The following is a 20,275-nucleotide window of genomic DNA, read 5'->3' as shown; positions in this document are numbered from 1 at the left end:
TCCTCAAAGCGAGCGAAGAAGGTGTTTAGCTTGTTTGGGATCAAGACGTCGGAGTCCGCTTTCTAATCGCGATTGTCTGTAGACCCTGCCACATACGTCTCGTGTCTGAGCCGTTGAATTGCGACTCCACTTTGTCTCTGTACTGACGTTTTGCCTGTTTGATTGCCTTGGAGGGAATAACTACACTGTTTGTATTCTGCCATATTCCCAGTCACCTTGTCGTAGTTAAATGCGGTGGTTCGCGCTTTCAGTTTTGCGCAAATGTTGCCATCTGTCCACGGTTTAGGTAGGTTTTAATAGTCACAGTGGGAACGGCATCCCCTATACACTTCCTGATGAACTCAGTCACCGTGTTTGTGTATACATCAAAGTTATTCTGAGAGGCTACCCGGAACATATCCCAGTCCGCGTGATCCGAACAACCTTGCAGCATCGATTCGGATTGGTCAGACCAGCGCTGAATAGTACAGGTACTTCCTGTTTGAGTTTCTGCCTATAGGAAGGGAGGAGCAGGATGGAGTCGAGATCTGCTTTCCCGAAGGGAGGGCCTTGTAGGCATCCCAGAAGGGAGAGTAACAATGGTTGAGAGTTTTTGATGCGTGAGTATCACAGGCAATATGTTGATAGAACTTCAGTAGCTTTTCCCTCCAAATTTGCTTTGTTAAAATCCCCAGCTACAATAAATTACATTGCCACTGTAGTTTCTATTTAACTAGATACACATCTAAAAACGCCATGCAATTGCAAACACAGCCCTCCGCAATGCTACAATGGTCTCCATTAGCTGCAGCCTGCAGCCATCTTCCCCCACGATGACAGTAACCAGACCGTCTACCTCCTATTCACTAACCTTACCCTCTGTCTCTGTCTTGTCTCATGGGTTTGCGAGTGTGTGTGGTATGCTTGTGTGTGATAACTGATAGACAGACAAGCTTAAGTTGAAAGAACAGGGAAAGGTGCAGGGAGGTCTATATTGTAATCTATATGATAATATAGAGGGACGGTAACCTTCCGTTTGCTGAAGAAGCCAATGTGAGGAGGCTTGACTGGGAGGGAAAGGGGGACGAAGGAGGAGAAGATGAAAGACCACTATGATGTCAGGTCAGAAGAATGTAAGCCATGTGGGCAGGAAAGAGCCAGTCAGAGAGAGAGAGAGAGAAATAAGAGGGAAGAAGACAGAAAAGGAGCGAGGAGGAGAGAACGAGACAGGAGAGCGCAACATAAAGAGGTAAAGAAAAGAAGATGACGAGAGAGAGAGAGAGAGAGAGAGAGAGAGAGAGAGAGAGATGTAGCCTCAGTCACGCAGCCTCAGAGTGTGGTCAAAGAGGATGCTAATGAGCTCATAATCTGCCGTAACATAACGCCGTCTCTTTGGTGACAGTGTTATATTGACACGGGGGGCTTCCCGAGCCGTCGATGAACACACTCAAACTGGCCTGTTCTCGCTCTCTCTCATCCGACTCCATTGCTGTGCCCTCTCTTCCTCTCTGGGTTTTGTGAATCATTGTGGCAGCACCAGGTTGTGAGAGAGAGTGTGCTGTCGCCGTCTACTTCCCCCATACACAGCTGTTTCCACAGTGAACAGGCCATTAGGCCTGACACAGGGATGAGGGACTATATTACAGAGCCTCTGCCCCCATAATACATGGCAGTGAGTGAACTCCATTACATTCCTCTAAAATATAGCACTTATAGGATTCAGAGGGATTAATAGGCACACGTACAGGGTTGCAGGTGTGACTGCAGGGTGAAGTGAAAATCCAACAAGACGAAGTGAAATAAAATAATGAAAATGGTACTAAAAAATAAATTACTGCAGGTCAAGCACACACACACACACACACACACACACACACACACACACAATAGAACAGGGAGACCAGAGGGGGCTGGTGAGAGGAGCTATAGGAGGACGGGCTCATTGCAATGGCTGGAATGGAATCATTGGAATGGTCCCAATCACATCTAAACAGCATGACTCCATTCCACCCATTACAATGAGCCTGTCCTCCTATAGACCCCCCCACCACCACCCAGCCTCCTCTGAGGGCGCTCATTATGCACACGGAAAGTATTGGTTAAAGCAGATAAAACATGGAAACAAACATCATTCAATGAGATCACAAGGCGAGACCCACTGTGCAATAGAACAGACACAAACATGATTCATTTGTACAGCGGTGTAATGCTACTCATCTGCAGGAAGGAATAAAGCATCCTTGTACATCTTTGCTTTTGGCATCATGTACTGCAGAACGGGTGGCATCAGCAAGTATAACCACAGTACACATTGGGTCATTTACAATCTCTGGGCCATTTACAGCCCCCAGGTATCCATCTACGTCAACAGCGTCAACATTTATCTTGTCACCAAGGAGAGTTAGACAAAGCAATATTACAGCAGTTAGCTTGCAAGGGTAACGGAAGCAAACAGGCTAAAATAGAGTGCTTTCGCTCTCTTTCACACACACACACACACACACACACACACACACACACACACCTGGTTGCCTCTCCTTCTCGCCCAGAGACACACGCTGCCACACACTCCTCTTTTCTGCCTGAGACAGCACTTTGGGCCGTGCAGGCATTTCCTAAAGTGTCTCCAGTGTTCCATAAAGACGTTATCCTAGCCAGCCAGCCAGCCAGCCAGCCAGCCAGCCAGCCAGCCAGCCAGCCCTGGCTAGCCCTCCTCTTTCTCTCTCTCCCATTACCCCAGCAGGAATGAGGAGGAGGAAGAGGTTTTAGCACACACACACACACACAGTCTAAATCAATCAGTGGAGATTCCTCTGTGTGGGCGAGGTGAACGGGAAAGTCGTCTAGCTCACAATAAGGCTACACCCTGGTCTGGGATCAGCTTTTTATTACTATTCACCATTAGAGGCTCAACTGCTAAACTGACCTTTAGGGACAAGTGATTATCCCCCATCATCCCAGTTGAGATGAGCCTGACCCTGCCCTCAGGGCAACTGGTCCAGTGTGAAGACATGCGAGAGACAGGGCTGTAGGGCAATGGCAATTCCCCCAACAAAGGGAATACACACTCTTTCTCACTCACACACACTCTTTCTCACTCACACACACACACACACACACACACACACACACACACACACACACACACACACACACACACACACACACACACACACACACAGATAGAGAACACAAGCCTTTGGAGTCAACAGGGGCGTGTGGAGACTTGCAGTAGGAAGAACTCCAAACATTTCTCTCATTCCCACCCCCAACACCCCTTCACCTCAACAGCCCTTCTCCCTCTCTTTCGTCCCCGTCTCAATATCTGGGAGACTGCCGTGCACACCACTGGCTGGCTCCATCCAGCTGGAACTCCTACTTGTACAGTACAAATAGGGCAGCTGGGCCTGTCCTCCCTCCTCCTTCTCTGGTCTCCTCCCCCAGGATAGAGGGGCCCTCTTAGGCTTATTTATACCCACACGGCCTTATATGGGCAGCTCCCGCTGCAGGCAGCAGGCTGAGGGGTATAGAGTACAGTCTACAGAGGCTTCCCGCTGCAGGCAGCAGGCTGAGGGGTATAGAGTACAGTCTACAGAGGCTTCCCGCTGCAGGCAGCAGGCTGAGGGGTATAGAGTACAGTCTACAGAGGCTTCCCGCTGCAGGCAGCAGGCTGAGGGGTATAGAGTACAGTCTACAGAGGCTTCCCGCTGCAGGCAGCAGGCTGAGGGGTATAGAGTACAGTCTACAGAGGCTTCCCGCTGCAGGCAGCAGGCTGAGGGGTATAGAGTACAGTCTACAGAGGCTTCCCGCTGAAATACTCTCCACCTCTTATCCTCTCAGTTCCCTGTCCTCTATTGAGATGGAAGACCAATACTGGCCACACAAACTTTCCTCCCTTCCTTCCGGCAGCTCTGGTGAAAGGTAGCGTGCTGTCGGCCGGCCGGCGGAGTCACTTTGTTTTGTTGACGTTAATCCTTTGCTTACTATCACAGACCCGGTGTAAATGGATTGAATCAGAAGCTCTTGCACGAGTTGCCAAAATGTCGAACGCGGCCTTTCCTGTTCCCAGTATGGTTTCTGGAGTGCCGATTCGACATCAATAACGACTACACCGCTGCCCGACACAAAGGACTAAATAATGGATTTCGCATTCTGCTGCCAAAAATCCTCTATCCAACTCCCTCTAGTCCTCTCCATCTATCCGACAGCATATCAAATGATGTAACCAGTTCTCCCATCCCATATATCTGCCATTTCTCCTCACTGCTCTAACCAAAACATTGTTACAACATACCGCATTGACTCCCAACAGCAGACAGAGTGCCAGACATGCAGCACACCCGGCCACACCCAGACACACCCGGCCACACCCAGACACACCCAGACACACCCAGACACACCCAGACACACCCAGACACACCCAGACACACCCAGACACACCCAGACACACCCAGACACACCCAGACACACCCAGACACACCCAGACACACCCGGCCACACCCAGACACACCCAGACACACCCAGACACACCCAGACACACCCAGACACACCCAGACACACCCGGCCACACCCAGACACACCCAGACACACCCAGACACACCCGGCCACACCCAGACACACCCAGACACACCCAGACACACCCAGACACACCCAGACACACCCGGCCACACCCAGACACACCCAGACACACCCAGACACACCCGGCCACACCCAGACACACCCAGACACACCCAGACACACCCAGACACACCCAGACACACCCAGACACACCCAGACACACCCAGACACACCCAGACACACCCAGACACACCCAGACACACAGGCTCTGATTGTCGTTTGGGGTGCTCAGCTGCTCACAGGAACATATAGGACAGCAGTTTACGGACAAGGGGACAGGAGCCTAACAGAGCGGGGCCCGTACTCACCTAGCTTCTCAGAGTAAGAGTGCCGACCTAGGATCAGGTCCCCTCTCATTCATTACGATTTGAAAGGAAAAACTGATCGTAGAGCAACCCTCCTACTCAGAGCTGCTTTGCGAATATGGTTCGATACTAGAGCGTCCATATTGTTCAATGCAACGACAGACACCACACACACACACACACACACACACACGTTCACCCATTGGCCGACACCAGATAAAGAAAGACTGTGCAGGAGTGAGAATTAAACCCACCATACGATGTGAGTTTGTGCGTGGTTCGACGTTACAATAAATTCAGCAGTCTAGGAATGATGAAACGTGAGCTTTGGATCTGGGCCTAACAGAGCACAGTGTAAGCACAGACCTCTTTCCCAACGGAAGATCTCAACAGTCTGGGGACAAACACTTCACGTTGCAACATCTCAGGAATCTTGTTCCTAACCACCCCCAGGGCAGACTCAGGGGTTAGGGCTGCCTAGCTGGAAAACACACAGACAACAGCTGAGGCAATGACTGACACACACACACACACACACCAGTCTCTGTGGCAGGTCATTGGGTAATATTACTACGAATGACCAGACAGCACTGTAATCATTAAAACACAATGGCACACAGACAGACGAGCGCCCTCCCCACCCTCTCATTCTACGCATCACATCCCCCTAATTACTGGATGCCAACTCACACACACACACACACACACCCCCCCCCACACACACACACACAGAGGACCTGAACACACAGGGCTTAGCTCACAGCTCTCCCAAGGGACCAGTCGGGACGGCGTTATTGGAGGATCAGATGACTGCTGACAGGAGCTTATTGAGAGATACAGGCCTAGCAGGTACAGGCCTAGCAGGTACAGGCCTAGCTGGTACAGGCCTAGCTGGTACAGGCCTAGCAGGTACAGGCCTAGCTGGTACAGGCCTAGCTGGTACAGGCCTAGCTGGTACAGGCCTAGCTGGTACAGGCCTATAGGCAGCAGCGTGCGAGTGGATCCCCACCAAAGGGAACAGCTCCGTGCACTAAGCAGGCTATCCATCCAAGCACATAGTTGGACGTAGACTTGGGTGTGGTATGAACGTACCTCTACGTGTCTCAGAGTGAGCTGAGACTAGTGTGTTTGCATGGGAGTTCCGTGTGGACAGAGACGGACACATAGGCCATTGGGGTGAGGGATTCTTCTACATGACGCCAGGTGTCATCTCCATTTTGTTCCACCTCTTATCAAGCCCATCTCCTCGGCAGTGTTTGCATTCCTTCACGCGCTCCGACTTCTCCTCCCATACGGGCCAAGCTCTTATCATGCCCTGCCCCCACACATCGGTTGCAGCCGAATGAAAAGCAAAAACTACTTGAGAGTATGTGATATTACACTGGAATGGAGGTTTTGGGAAGTCTTGTTTGAACAGACAATACGGCAAGTCTAATTACATGTTTCAGAAGAGATAAAAAAGGAGGTCTGTGTTGCTGACAGAGGAACTATGCAATGTCCTTGTCTAATTCAGAGCCCTACATTTAAATTTAGCCGATCAGTGGTTAACTCATTGTGAATTGTTTGGCTAATGGGTTTGCCAATCCAGAGGCTCTACTGTAATTGCATTAACATTTAGCAACAAATTAACTGACAGACACACTTCCTACTATTTTTACTACTACCTCCCTCTACCTGTGGGTGGGTGGCTGGCATTCAGATTGAACTATATGACTTAGAACAAACATGCTACACTGTGGATCGCGCGCTAGCTCAATGCCGCGGCCAGTCCTCGTGACCAGTCTGCAAGCATGCTTCTCTGACACGTAGCAGATAGAATCGGGGCAGCTTTATTTGTGACCGTTATCTGCAACATTCCACAACGTTGTGTCCTGCTGAACGCAGCCCTGTTCCGATCCATCCGCCCCAAATAGTTTTTTCCCCCTTTGACCCATAGTCTCCCTTCTCCCTTCCTCTACCACGCTGAGTCATTGACAGTACAGGACTGGGACAACAAGGACACACCTGGTTGGGATTGCTGTCAGCTTACGGCCCAGGCAGTCATGGAGTAGACCTGGGTAAAGGTTAGGGCCGGCCAATCAGGAAGAGAGGGGGGGGGGGGGGGGCAGGCAGGCAGGCACAGTGCTGCTGGCCAAGGTCCCAGCACTGACAACCACTGAAAGGAACAAAGTTTATATATATATATACACACACACACACACACACACACACACACAGTCACTGTATCCAAATTGTAATGCTAACCTGGTCCCAGATCCGTTTGTGCGGTCTTGCCAAACGTGACATGACAACACAAACAATCTGGAACCAGGCTATATCCATGCCAGGTTAACTTCTCAGGAGGACCACAGTACAAACTACAGGAAGGTGAACACGTAGGGCTCCAGCTGGTACAAAGAGTGTATGGGAACCAACACAGTGGGTCACAACAGGTGGGTGTGTCAGAGAGAGAGCGAATGGGCCATTTACAGACAGTCTCAGGGTATGGTGTGGTAAAGTCACATTCAATGGGTAAAGAGGTATGGCCGGGACAATACCAGTACCGCGATACTTGTTAGTATGGTGGTAAGAAAAAAACTAAACTAAGAGTTGCCTGCAACGTGTTTCCATTTTTGCCACGGACAACAACAAGAACAAATGTGAATCTGGTATTGTCACAGCCCTATAAAAGGAGGTGCAGGTCCACAGAGATAGGTCCATAAGGCTACAGGTCATCTACCACAGAAAGGGGCCATTTTTTTTGTGAGCACATACCTCGTTCATCGGAGTAGAGCAGGATGGCTGGAATACAACGAGCCACAAGTTAATGAAAAGCAGTTATAAAGTCTCATACATGCTTATAGCAAGGCATAAAGCATTGTATGTGCAGGCTTTAAGTAAAGTGTTACTGAAAGCAGTACTGAAACTACAGGAGTCTCCAGTCTGGATAGAAGGCATTGCGTCCAAGTGTTGCCCATTTGTTAGAGAAGGCGTGGTGGTTATTGTGATACAAGGACGCATGCACAAACCATCACTAAAATGCTTTTACTTTGTTTCTCAGTCAGTGAGGTCAAAGTTAACCCTGAACAAAATGTTCATTCATTAAGGCTTTATAAACACCTACGTCACAATAATACCACAATTCAAATCATGGCATCATGAATGCTATAGGCTTATTAAGTCAATGGATACCAATTCCTGTGTTCACTTTAATGGAGCAGAAAACCACAAAGTGAAGGATTAGCGATGGAAAGAGGATCTCTAAGCCCCACCCCCTTTCCTTTCCCACAACCCTTCACTCTACCCGACTGTCTGTCCTGACGGTGAAGGCCACGGGGAATGAGAGAGAGGATTAACCAAATATCTCACACCATCAGGTTAATCAGTGTGAGTCACGGTGTGTGTGTGTGTGTGTGTGTGTGTGTGTGTGAGGCAAAACAGGGGCTGACATCTTAAACATGCACAGCCAGCACAGTGCCTGGGCTTAAACAGGCAAACAGACGAGTGACAGTGGTCTGATAACATAGACAACGTCAAGGTAGGCTAGAGGCTAACTTTTCAGGCCACCACGAAGGTCGTGAATTCTGAGACATCCTACCTCAACTAGTCATGGTCAACTAGGCACGAAACGGAAGAAAACTGACCCAAACAGGAAGGTACTACCTGAAACCGTATTAATAACAAAAAGGCCATTTTTTCCATTTTCTGTTCCACATCATTTTGAAAGGTTTTGTTACTGTGCCTTAAAATGAACACAACCCAGGTTTGCCTGAGCCAGATGGGTTTCCCCAGTCAGACAGTAGTTTGATCCTGACAGGAAGCAGCAACGAGGGATGGGCTCTCTACTCGAAGGACGGGACATTTCTGGTGGAAAAGCCACAACTATGAGACATCCTCCAGATCGTCCAACCAGCTCAGTTCATGACTCACCGGCGTACATGCAGCACTCTACATTGACTCACTACCAGACAGGCATTCTACCAGACTGACTCACTCCATACATATACCTCTCTACCCAGTGCTTGACTTGGACTGAAATAGGTGCCGGTACTCCACGTTGCATCGTGCCTAAGAACATCCCTTAGCCGTGGTACATTGACCATATACCACACCTCCTCGGGACTTATTGCTCAAGCAGGCTATGGATCCCAGATTCCATACCCTCCTCCACTTCTACCAGGTTGTGAAACATCAGTTTGGCCTCACTATCTATCACAGTATTTGGTATGTAATTAGGATCCCCATTAGCTGGTGCAAAAGCAGCAGCTAATCTTCCTGGGGTCCACACAAAACATGATATAATACAGAACATTAATTAGACAAGAACAGAAGTACGTCAATGTGGCTGTTATCAGGGCAGCTTGTCAAAGACATGACCTCGCTCGCTGCTGCTTGGGTTTCAAACTCTGGGCACCAAGAGCATGTTCAAAATAGTCACGGTCAGGGAGTGTGACACGTCACACCTGTGAAACCATAGCAACTGAGAATGTACAGTACTTTTGCAAGCGGTCCCGAGGTCCAGCAACTCACAAGGCCTGGATGAATGTTGTCAAGACCATACATTATTTGACCGAGCATGTTCCTATTTCTACATCATCATCTCCCTTCTCCTCTCCATCTCTGTTCATTAGTCTCTAGTACAAATCCAACCGTTCATCTGTTCCAACTAACAAGGTAATCCAACAAACTAGTGTTGGTGGCAAGTGTTTAGTGGGGGTGTCGTCAGAGGGTAACAAAATGGTTTAGATCAGTGGTTCCCAAACTTTTTATAGTCCCGTACCCCTTCATACATTCAACCTCCAGCTGTGTACTCCCTCTAGCACTAGGATCAGCGCACTCTTAAATGTTGTTTTTTTGCCATCATTGTAACCCTGCCTCACACACACTACACGATATGTGTAATAAACAGAAGAATGAGTGTGAGTTTGTCACAACCCGGCTCGTGGGAAGTGACAGAGAGCTCTTATAGACCCTCTTTATTTAACCATCTTACATATAAGACCTTATTTGTTCATCTAACATTGTGAATAACTCACCACAGGTTAATGAGATGGGTGTGCTAGAAAGGATGCACATAACTCTGCACTGTTGGGTTGTATTGGAGAGAGTCTCAGTCTTAAATCATTTTCCACACAGTTTGTGCCTGTATTTCGTTCATGCTAGTGAGGGCAGAGAATCCACTCTCACATAGGTATGTGGTTGAAAAGTGCATCAGTGTCTTAACAGTGTGATTTACCAAGGCAGTGGCTTCTGATTAAATTATATTTTCATAGAACCGCTTGTTGCAATTTCGATGAGGCTCAGATATTGGTAAGTGGACTGGAGGCAGAGCATGGAAGGGATAACGAATCCAGTTGTTTGTATCATCCGTTTCAGGAAAGTACCTGCGTAATTGCGCACCCAACTCACTCAGGTGCTTCGCTATATCACATTTGACATTGTCCGTAAGCTTGAGTTCATTTGCACAAAAAATAAAATCATACAATGATGGAAAGACCTGTGTGTTGTCCTTGTTAATGCAGACAGAGAAGAGCTCCAACTTCTTAATCATAGCCTCAATTTTGTCCCTCACGTTGAATATAGTTACAGAGAGTCCCTGTAATCCTACATTCAGATCATTCAGGTGAGAAAAAACATCACCCAGATAGGCCAGTCGTGTGAGAAACTCGTCATCATGCAAGCGGTCAGACCACAAGAAAATTAAGGTCAGTAAATAAAACTTTAAGCTCGTCTCTCAATTAAAAAAAACGTGTCAGTCATGGGTGAACAGGGAGTACAGGAGAGGGCTGAGAAAGGACCCTTGTGGGGCCCCAGTGTTGTGGGTCCAAACAGAGGATCCTAGGCAGAGTTCCTCTGTCCAGTGTGTGTTATTTTGCCCATCCTAATCTTTTATTGGCCAGTCTGAGATATGGCTTTTTCTTTGCAACTCTGCCTAGAAGGCCTGCATCCCGGAATCGGGATGAATATATCTTTTTTTAAATGATCAGTTTCCAGCTACAATAGTCATTTACAACATTAATGTCTACACTGCATTTCTGATCAATTTGATGTTATTTTAATAGACAAAAGCCGTGCTTCTTTCAAAAACAAGGATATTTCTAAATGACACCAAACTTTTGAACGGTAGTGTATACACGCATGTAAATACACACAGTTGAAGTTGGAAGTTTACATACACTTAGGTTGGAGTCATTAAAACTCGTTTTTCAACCACTCCACAAATTTCTTGTTAACAAACTATAGTTTTGGCAAGTCGGTTAGGACACCTACTTTGCGTATGACACAAGTAACTTTTCCAACAATTGTTTACAGACAGATTATTTCACTTATAATTCACTGTATCACAATTCCAGTTGACTGTGCCTTTAAACAGCTTGGAAAATTCCAGAAAATTATGTCATGGCTTTAGAAGCTTCTGATAGGCTAATTGACATCATTTGAGTCAATTGGAGGTGTACCTGTGAATGTATTTCAATGCCTACCTTCAAACTCAGTGCCTCTTTGCTTGACACCTATTGAAAATCAAAAGAAACCAGCCAAGACATCAGAAAAAAAATTGTAGACCTCCACAAGTCTGGTTCATCCTTGGGAGCAATTTCCAAACGCCTGAAGGTACCACGTTCATCTGTACAGACAATAGTACACCATGGGACCACGCAGCCGTCATACCGTTTAGGAAGGAGACGTGTTCTGTCTCCTAGTGATGAACGTACTTTGGTGCGAAAAGTGCAGATCAGTCCCAGAACAACAGCAAAGGAACATGTGAAGATGCTGGAGGAAACAGGTACAAAAGTATCTATATCCACAGTAAAACGAGTCCTATATCGACATAACCTGAAAGGCCGCTCAGCAAGGAAGAAGCCACTGCTCCAAAACTGCCATAAAAAAGCCAGACTATGGTTTGCAACTGCACATGGGGACAAAGATCATACTTTTTGGAGAAATGTCCTCTGGTCTGATGAAACAAAAATAGAACTGTTTGGCCATAAAGACCATTGTTATGTTTGGAGGAAAAAGGGGGAGGCTTACAAGCCGAAGAACACCATCCCAACCGTGAAGCACGGGGGTGGCAGCATCATGTTGTGGGGGTGCTTTGCTGCAGGAGGGACTGGTGCACTACAGAAAATAGATGGCATCATGAGGAGGAAAATTATGTGGATATATTGAAGCAACATCTCACGACATCAGTCAGGAAGTTAATGCTTGGTCGCAAATGGATCTTCCAAATGAACAACGGCCCCAAGCATACTTCCAGAGCTGTGGCAAAACGGCTTAAGGACAACAAAGTCAAGGTATTGGAGTGGCCATCACAAAGCCCTAACCTCAACCCTATAGAAAATTTGTGGGCAGAACAGAAAAAGCATGTGCGAGCAAGGAGGCCTACAAACCTGACTCAGTTACACCAGCTCTGTCAGGAGGAATGGGCCAAAATTCACCCAACTTATTGTGGGAAGCTTGTGGAAGGCTACCTGAAACATTTGACCCAAGTTAAACAATTTAAAGGCAATGCTACCAAATACTAATTGAGTGTATGTAAACTTCTGACCCACTGGGAATGTGATGCAACAAATAAAAGCTAAAATAAATCACTCTACTATTATTCTGATGTTTCATATTCTTAAAATAAAGTGGTGATCCTAACTGACCTAAAACAGGGAATTTTTACTAGGATTAAATGTCAGGAATTGTGAAAAACAGAGTTTAAATGTATTTGGCTAACGTGTATGTAAACTTAAGACTTCAATTGTATATATTTGTTTTAAATGTGAATCACATTTTTATTTGGCGTACCCCGACGGCATTGCGCGTACCCCTGGGGGTAGTTTGGGAATACCTAGTTTAGAGCCATCAGCCAGGCAGCCGTGTTGGCCAAGTTTGAGTGGTAAGCTCTGAGAGTTTCCTGTCAGAGATGGAAGATGCCGAGGCAGGTGTATCCTATTAAGTCTCCTGGGGTAAGGCTATGCAGCATTGACAGTTGGCTCTATGACAAGAGGGCCACAACAAGACAAGGTCTTCAGAGCAGCCCATGTCACCACCATTCTGTTCACACACACACACACACACACACACACACACACAGGCTGGTCACATGTAGCAGCAGATGACAAAGACAGGAGGACGGGAGCTTTAAATAACAAACAGAATTGCCCAATGGCAAAGCGATATATGCAAAAATGATATTATGCAAACAACTTGGTGGGGTCAAGCAGTGGGTTATATTTGGCTATGTGAATGCCACTCTTAAGCTTTGTGAGACAGAGCTGGGAGATGCCTAACTGTCTGTAGAGCGCAGACAGCCGGGAAAAATCTCAATCCCCAAATGATTCTGCCGTGGGCTAAAACTGGAATCCTTGTTGCATGACTTCTTTTTTTGGAGGGGGGGGGGGGATCATAGCATCCCTCTGAGCTAGTCTAATGGAAAGTCTTAGTTAGTTAAACAGCAGACAAAAAGAAAAGCAAGACGTTCTGTTGTGGGAAACAGTATTGACAACCCCATGGATTGGTTTTAGTGCTTGCCTAATACAACAATTGATAAAGAAAAACACTATTTTATTACTGTATCTACACATACAGCCACAAGATCTGAGTGGAGAGCCATGACACATCTCAACCCTATATCAATTTGGGGTTGGACACTCACAGTCTTGTTGACATAACCCCAGGTCACCCAAGAAGACACACTCACACAGCTAGCTCACATAAATCAGGGTTAGGGCATGGGATTGGCAGCTGTTCAGGTGGTAAAGTTGTTACATCATACATGTCATGGCTTCCCTGACTGACAGCTGCTCCTAAAAACCTCAGGATCCCATACATTGACGAATTAAAACATGTATGGTAGTAGTTACCACAAGTAAAGTATCACTAAATAGGCTAACAACCTAACTGGACTAAGCTGCCTGGTGGTGTGTGAGTAGGCCTATCTATTAAAACAGTTTTAAGCCACTATTTCATGTTAGGCTACAACAGGTGTCTTGAGTTCAATTCATTCACCTTGGTTGATCAGACATAACCCCGAAGGTTAGTGATTGTTTTCACAGACTTGTTTGCATGTACGGCACCTGACTTCAACCCAGCGTGCGACTCGTCACCGACTTGCTACATTGTCACAAATACGACGCACGCAACCTTCCTCCCGCTACAAAATAACTTCCTAACGGCCTGTTTAGGAAACGGAGGAGAAACAAGGTACCTAAAGATATAACCTACCTTCAATGAGTCGAAGTCAATGCGACACAGTAGGTTTCTTCGCCCTGATGTCTCGTCACCGGCAGGCTCCAAAAAGACAGCGAACTGCTCTCTCTCGTTAGACCAGCACAATAGTGAAAAACCTCAGATTCAACTCTGTCTCTATGTTGACCAGTCCTGTTAGCGGTTACTGATCTCACAAGCAACTCCAATCTGGGGGCTGTAATTCTACAGTGAAGGTTTCTTCTCTCAAATACAGTAGGCTAACTCTGTCCACAGCCTTTGTATCTATTTTTAAATTAATTTACACTTCTTTTTTTTAAGTGTAACGATGTTCAGCAAATATACTTATATTATACAACAGTAATTTCAAGTCATAACAAAAAAAATTATGATTACATTATTCTGAGACACTCAGTATTTCAGTCCCCTGGTGAGTCGTGGAACAAATGTCAGTAATTTCCCCTCCCTCTTTCAAACACGCAACAGCGCTTATGCTGCGTTCATAACCAATTGGGAAGGTGGTAATTACTAGTTGTGTAGTTGTAAATAATGTTGGATGACTTCAAGTGCTTTGAACTCGTTGAGAAACGCCGATTGGCTAATGATCAACAAGGTGTATTAACCATAAACTAAAAAAACAGCTATCATGCTTGTAAAAGCAACGCGAATCCTAAATGCCAGTGAAGCCTATGTATTTTTGTATAAATGTGTATACCCCTGTGTATAAAGTTTGTCTGTGTTATTTGGTATATTGTGTTATATTTGTTGTTAATAAAAAAATGATGGTTGTAAACAAATTATAGCGTTGAAAAAGTATATAAATAGATTGCTTTTTATAAATATATGTGGCATTCATATGCTAGTTGGAACTCGGAAATTGTTCCGGTTATAGTTATACACGTGCCGCGTTCAACTAGTTAGCAAGTCAGACATTTCGGAGTTTCCTAGTTCCAACTAGCACTTGACTGCGACAATAGAAGAGTCCCACGTGTAATTACGTGTTGGAGGGGAGTTCAAGTGGATTTTTACCAGTTGTATATTGTAAATACCACCTTCACACTTGGTTATGAACGTATCATTGATACCAGGAAGTTCTCGAGACCCATCCCACAGATTTAAGGTGGGATATTGTTTGTTCTACATCATGCTGTCACAACTTTCCTTTAAAACTGTTTTCAACAGGTGTAACACTTAATAGGCTATATGGGGACTAGCATATGCAACGTTTGCATTTGATAGCCATGTGTGAACCTAATTTTGCACTGTAGAGCACACGTCCTTGCTTTGATTCGCCTATTCAATGTGTGTCTATATGGAATGTATGCCTTTAGGAATGGATGCCTATAGCTCCTACCCTTAGAACAACAAGGGTTGAGTGTCTGTAAATATTGTTGTACTGGTGAGAATATGCAGTTGAAAATTAACCTGAACGAGGAAAAAACAACCGCCGACGGCATTCAACTCACTTTCCCTTCGCTGACTTCGTAGTAGTGTTCTTCTACCCTCTACTGTCAATAGACCTGTCACTACACTAGTCCGCGTTCTGCCATGCGTTGCATGGTTCTTGAAAAGGGTGTGGCCACATGCGCGAATTCAACAATTTGCTATTGCTATAAATGTCAATCTTATTCAAGTCTATTATACACATTCTACTGTCATAGTAGACTATAGGTCTGAGACATGTATACACTGTACCAAAAGTCCACTGTCAGCATTGCCTTATTATTGTCAGCATTTGTATTGGTGCATATTACACGCCCTCTTCCCATGTGAAGGTGACCTTTGCAGTTCAATTGCCTGCCTGTATGTGATAATGGACTGCAATAGCACCGCTGCCATAGTGATGATTCATTACTATAGCCCACCTCCCAGCTCTCTCTTTCAATTCAATTTCAATTTGAGGGCTTTATTGGCATGGGGAACATATGTTTACATTGCCAAAGCAAGTGAAATAGATAATAAACAATAGAAAATGTACAGGAAACATTACACTCACAAAAGTTCCAAAAGAATAAAGACATTTCAAATGTCATATTATGTCTATATACAGTGTTGTAACGATGTACAAAAGAGAAAATAAATAAACATAAATGTAGGTTGTATTTACAATGGTGTTTGTTCTTCACTGGTTGCCCTTTTCTTGTGGCAACAGGTCACAAATCTTGATGGTGTGATGGCACACTGTGGTATTTCACCCAATAGATACGGGAGTTTATCAAAATTGGATTTGTTTTTCAACATCTTTGTGGGTCTGTGTAATCTGAGGGAAATATGCCTCTCTCTCTCTCTCTCTCTCTCTCTCTCTCTCTCTCTCTCTCTCACACACACACATACACCCCCCCACCACCCACACACACTCTCTCTCTCTGACAAACACACACACTCTTAAAAAACACACCACCCAACTGTGCTATCTCTCCTCACTCTGCTTTAACTATGCTGGGAGGAAAGGTTGTATCCTGTTGACAAGGCCCTGTTCAATGGTAAGACAGACTGTACTCCAGGGAGTGTCTCTGTCTTTCACCACAGAATCTTTGTGAAACTCGAAGAGGGCATTGTTCCTTTCTCGATAAGGAATTAGAAAATAGCGCATATGCCTACTTATTAACACGCACACTACACGTGCCTTCAGTTCACAAGTCCACATGTTCAATCACACACACACACCCAAAATCAGAGGCACGCGAGGGTGATGTGACCGTGGCGGAATGTTGGGATGTATGGGAAACGCATGTGCTGTTCCGGAATCTCTCTGTCTTTTCCTCACCTACATTCCATACTGTTCCCGTCGTTAGCCATTCCTGCTCACTGAATTAACATAAGGCTCAAACTAAACGTATAAAGTAAACAGCGTCTCACTGGTTGTACACTATAGATTTCTATTCATTCTTAAGATCCAAGTTGGTCAAATTTGGTTTGTGTACTAGTTGAACATTCCATTAACCTGCACTGCTTTCTATGGCACGGCCTGTTATTTCACCATATGCTGTCTGATTTAAAGCCCCACACCCTGCATTCCTTAGATTGCGTGAACTGGAGAACCAGTCCCACCCACTCTCACATTCACCAGGAACTTGTGCAACAGAGATGGACAAAATGTCTTACCAGAGAATAATGCTCTCCCCATTCCATAGAGAAACATGTAACCCTTCTTTAACTTGATCATGCATTATGTTAATATCATTATTGAGGTGGCAATCAACCATTCAGTTGGTTTGGATTTTCTTATTGTTTATAATTAGTTTATTCAAATGACGCCCTCTATCTTGAAATGAAGACAGTGCCTCTCCACCGTTCATTTTTGTCTTGTATACTTTTCTGAATCGGCATTTACATTGGATGAACTTTTCACACCTCTTCACACACTGAAGTAGCCAGCACATTATAAGCCACATGTAACTTTTTTCACTTGGCGCTCTGCTGAACCAGTATGCCTGATCAACATCAATGGCCTAGCACTGAGTGGAAAAATCGAATGAGGATGGTATTGATTGCACTCTGTAAGCCGCTTGGAGGCTGCTGAGGGGAGGACGGCTCATAATAATGGCTGGAACGGAGCGAATGGAATGGCATCAAACTATGTGTTGGACTTATTTAATACCATTCCACCTATTTCGCTCCAGCTATTACCACGGGCCTGTCCTCCCCAATTAAGGTGCCACCAACCTCCTGTGGTCAAGCGAAAAAACAGTGTGAGCAGCCACGGTAAAAAACTTTTTCCCCCGTGCCCAGTGAACCTCTAAAATGATACACCAGCTCTACTTCCACACAGCCAGATCCTAGCCTGGTCCCAGACATGTTTGTGCTCTCTCGCCAAAGTTAGCAAGACAGCACGAACAGATCTAGGACCAGGCTAGGGAAATCCTACTCTAGGATAGCTAGTTATTTCAAGTGTATGAGGAGTCAGCAGGTTGAATGGATGGACTCACCTTGGTGCAGCTGTGGCAGTAGCTCTCTCCATTCTTCCCAGGGGACAGGATGATCTCACCTGTAGGGATCAACTGGATCCTCAGCTCCATCATGGTCGCTCTCTCTTTCCTTCTCTATTTCTCAATCCCTTTCGCTCTGTCTCTCTCTGTCCTCCGCCCACTTACTCGGTCCTTCTGACGGCGTCGCAATGAATTCACCCCTCGCACGTTTGTACAAATTCCTCCCCTTAACGTCTGCGAGAGGAATAGGGCACTTTCTGTTACACTGTCAATAGAAAGAAGGAAAGGAAAACTAAAGTAGAAAAACAGATATTTTACTGGCAGCACATTACATGTATGCTTCTTTTCTCAGTTATCTAACGAGGCCAAGACAGTCAAAGCACAAGGATGTTTCCTGCTTCTGTGCAGAGTGCTCTAGTGCGAATTTTCCCTTAGCAGGCAAAGGATATGTGTAGATAGTTAGTGTCAGGCTCTCTTTCCACAGCTGGCCCAGCAGTATAATTGATGTCCCCTGCACACCAGATCGCTGTGGCGCAGTGCACTCTGGGTTAGCCCGGGTATCAGGGTTTCCTCCTGGACCCATGCATCCTGTCTCGGACGTTCTCAACATTCACAGGGTAAACACCGGAGGAACCCACTCTGCTTCCCCACATTTCCCCTGGATATACAACTGGGAGGCACGCGTACACACCACATGCCTCCCCCACCTCTCCAGAAATAAATAAGGGACTTGTGCCTCTTGTGTTTCTAGTGTCTTCTGTTTCCTCTCCCCAAGGGGTGCACTAATTAATGTAGACAGGTAGATGGGCAGAGGGGAGTAGGCCAGGGGATATCAGACAGAGGCTGGAGCAGCGACATTGTGACCATATCACTGTCTGCGGTGACAGAATGGTGTAAACACACACACACACACACACACACACACAGATTGATGACCCCGTTGATCTTTGCTGTGACACTGACTGCCCTCAGTGCCTTGTGACCCCTCCCAAGGTTCCTGTTTGTTCTCTCGACCAGCATCATCTCAGCATCCTCTCAGAATCAAACCCTTTAAAAGCTGCCCTCCCTGGACCACTGACGTCTAGGGATCTCAGCAATGCCACCACAAAATGTTCATTATCAACACTGATATGGATTGAATATCAACGATAGATTGTGTTTTGCTGAGTCTGGAGTTACAGCATGGTTTTGGGTGTAGGATTGGCGAAGGAACAATGGCTCTATATTACTGTATGTTTTTGGTCATCAATATGGTCAGTCAGTGGTGGGATTTGTGGTGAGGGTGACTGAGAATAAGTATAGAAACTGATTGTGGTTGTGTTGAGTAGTGTTTTGGGGAAAGTGTTTGCGCTATAGTGGGCTTTGGGCAGTGTCTCTTCTGTAACTTCTATGTTATTGTTCCTTCTTATCCTCAATCACAGTGTTCCCTAGATGTGTGTGTTCATTACATCCTTGTGTACGACCTTGTGAACATGCAGATATGTGTGTGAGAGCACGGCTATTTGTACATGTGGTGGTAGTGGGCCATTGGTGTGTGCCTTCCTACAGTGTCTGGGGGGCTGCTGAGAGGGGAAGTGACAGTGACACACATCCTTTGACCTTTGACCCGCGCTCAAGGTATTCCTGATTGCTGGGCATCAACAGGAAACAGTGGAGTTGACGCAGCAAGTCCTCAGGCTGGGCTCAGCCTAGCAGACTGTTATGGATGAGAAGAGAGAGAGAACACACACAGACGTCCCTGAAACATACTGGGAAGAACAAGAACTGTTACAGAAGGCAACCGTGAATTGCCCTATGAAGCCTTTATACGGTAGTGTGTGTCAAGGCGAGCCAGGCGCAGTGGGAGAACTCCTACACGAGGGGCCAGTGTTCCTGAACTAGGCGCGGACATAACTTGTCACTGACAGAGAAGTCTGTAAGGATGTAGAGAGGGAATTGCATCCTGTTTGTGTGAGAGAGAGAGTTATGGGCCAATCTGTGAGTAAAGGGCACGTGGCCATGGCAACGAGAAAGGGCAGGGAGTGGTAGGGCAGAGGTTCAAGAACATACCGTGTACTGAAGTTAACAAACTGGGATAGGCTGGTGCTATATCACAGTGTTGACTGGAAATAGCCATGTCTACTTTTAACCCTAAAAAGGAAATCCCTAATATTTCCATGCCGTTTGTTCCTTCAGTCAGCTCAAAAGCCGTTATCAGCCTCCGACAACGCAGGATTCAGCAGGGCCGTTTCCACAGGAAAGCACGGGACGCCGATTAGGCTACCACTCAAACAC

General features: G+C 46.1%; 1 protein-coding gene across 3 annotated transcripts in view; it reads right to left on the bottom strand.

Moving 5' to 3' along the window:
• The window catches only part of LOC115163096 (unconventional myosin-Ic), a 64,851-nt gene extending 46,350 nt beyond the window's left edge, over positions 1 to 18,501 (bottom strand). The window contains exon 1 of one of the 3 annotated variants that reach the window (XM_029714705.1): positions 18,002 to 18,501. In XM_029714705.1, coding sequence (XP_029570565.1) covers positions 18,002 to 18,094 — 93 coding nt within the window. In that variant the 5' untranslated portion in view covers positions 18,095 to 18,501. Of the gene's footprint in view, positions 1 to 14,090; positions 14,547 to 18,001 lie in introns of those variants that run through there. The other 2 variants (XM_029714704.1, XM_029714707.1) reach the window with 2 other exon arrangements.
• Positions 18,502 to 20,275: the final 1,774 nt, after the last annotated feature.

The sequence above is a fragment of the Salmo trutta genome, chromosome 26 (assembly GCF_901001165.1).
Source record: "Salmo trutta chromosome 26, fSalTru1.1, whole genome shotgun sequence".
In the NCBI taxonomy this organism is placed as follows: domain Eukaryota; kingdom Metazoa; phylum Chordata; class Actinopteri; order Salmoniformes; family Salmonidae; genus Salmo; species Salmo trutta.
This window is presented reverse-complemented; position numbering and strand designations above follow the sequence as displayed.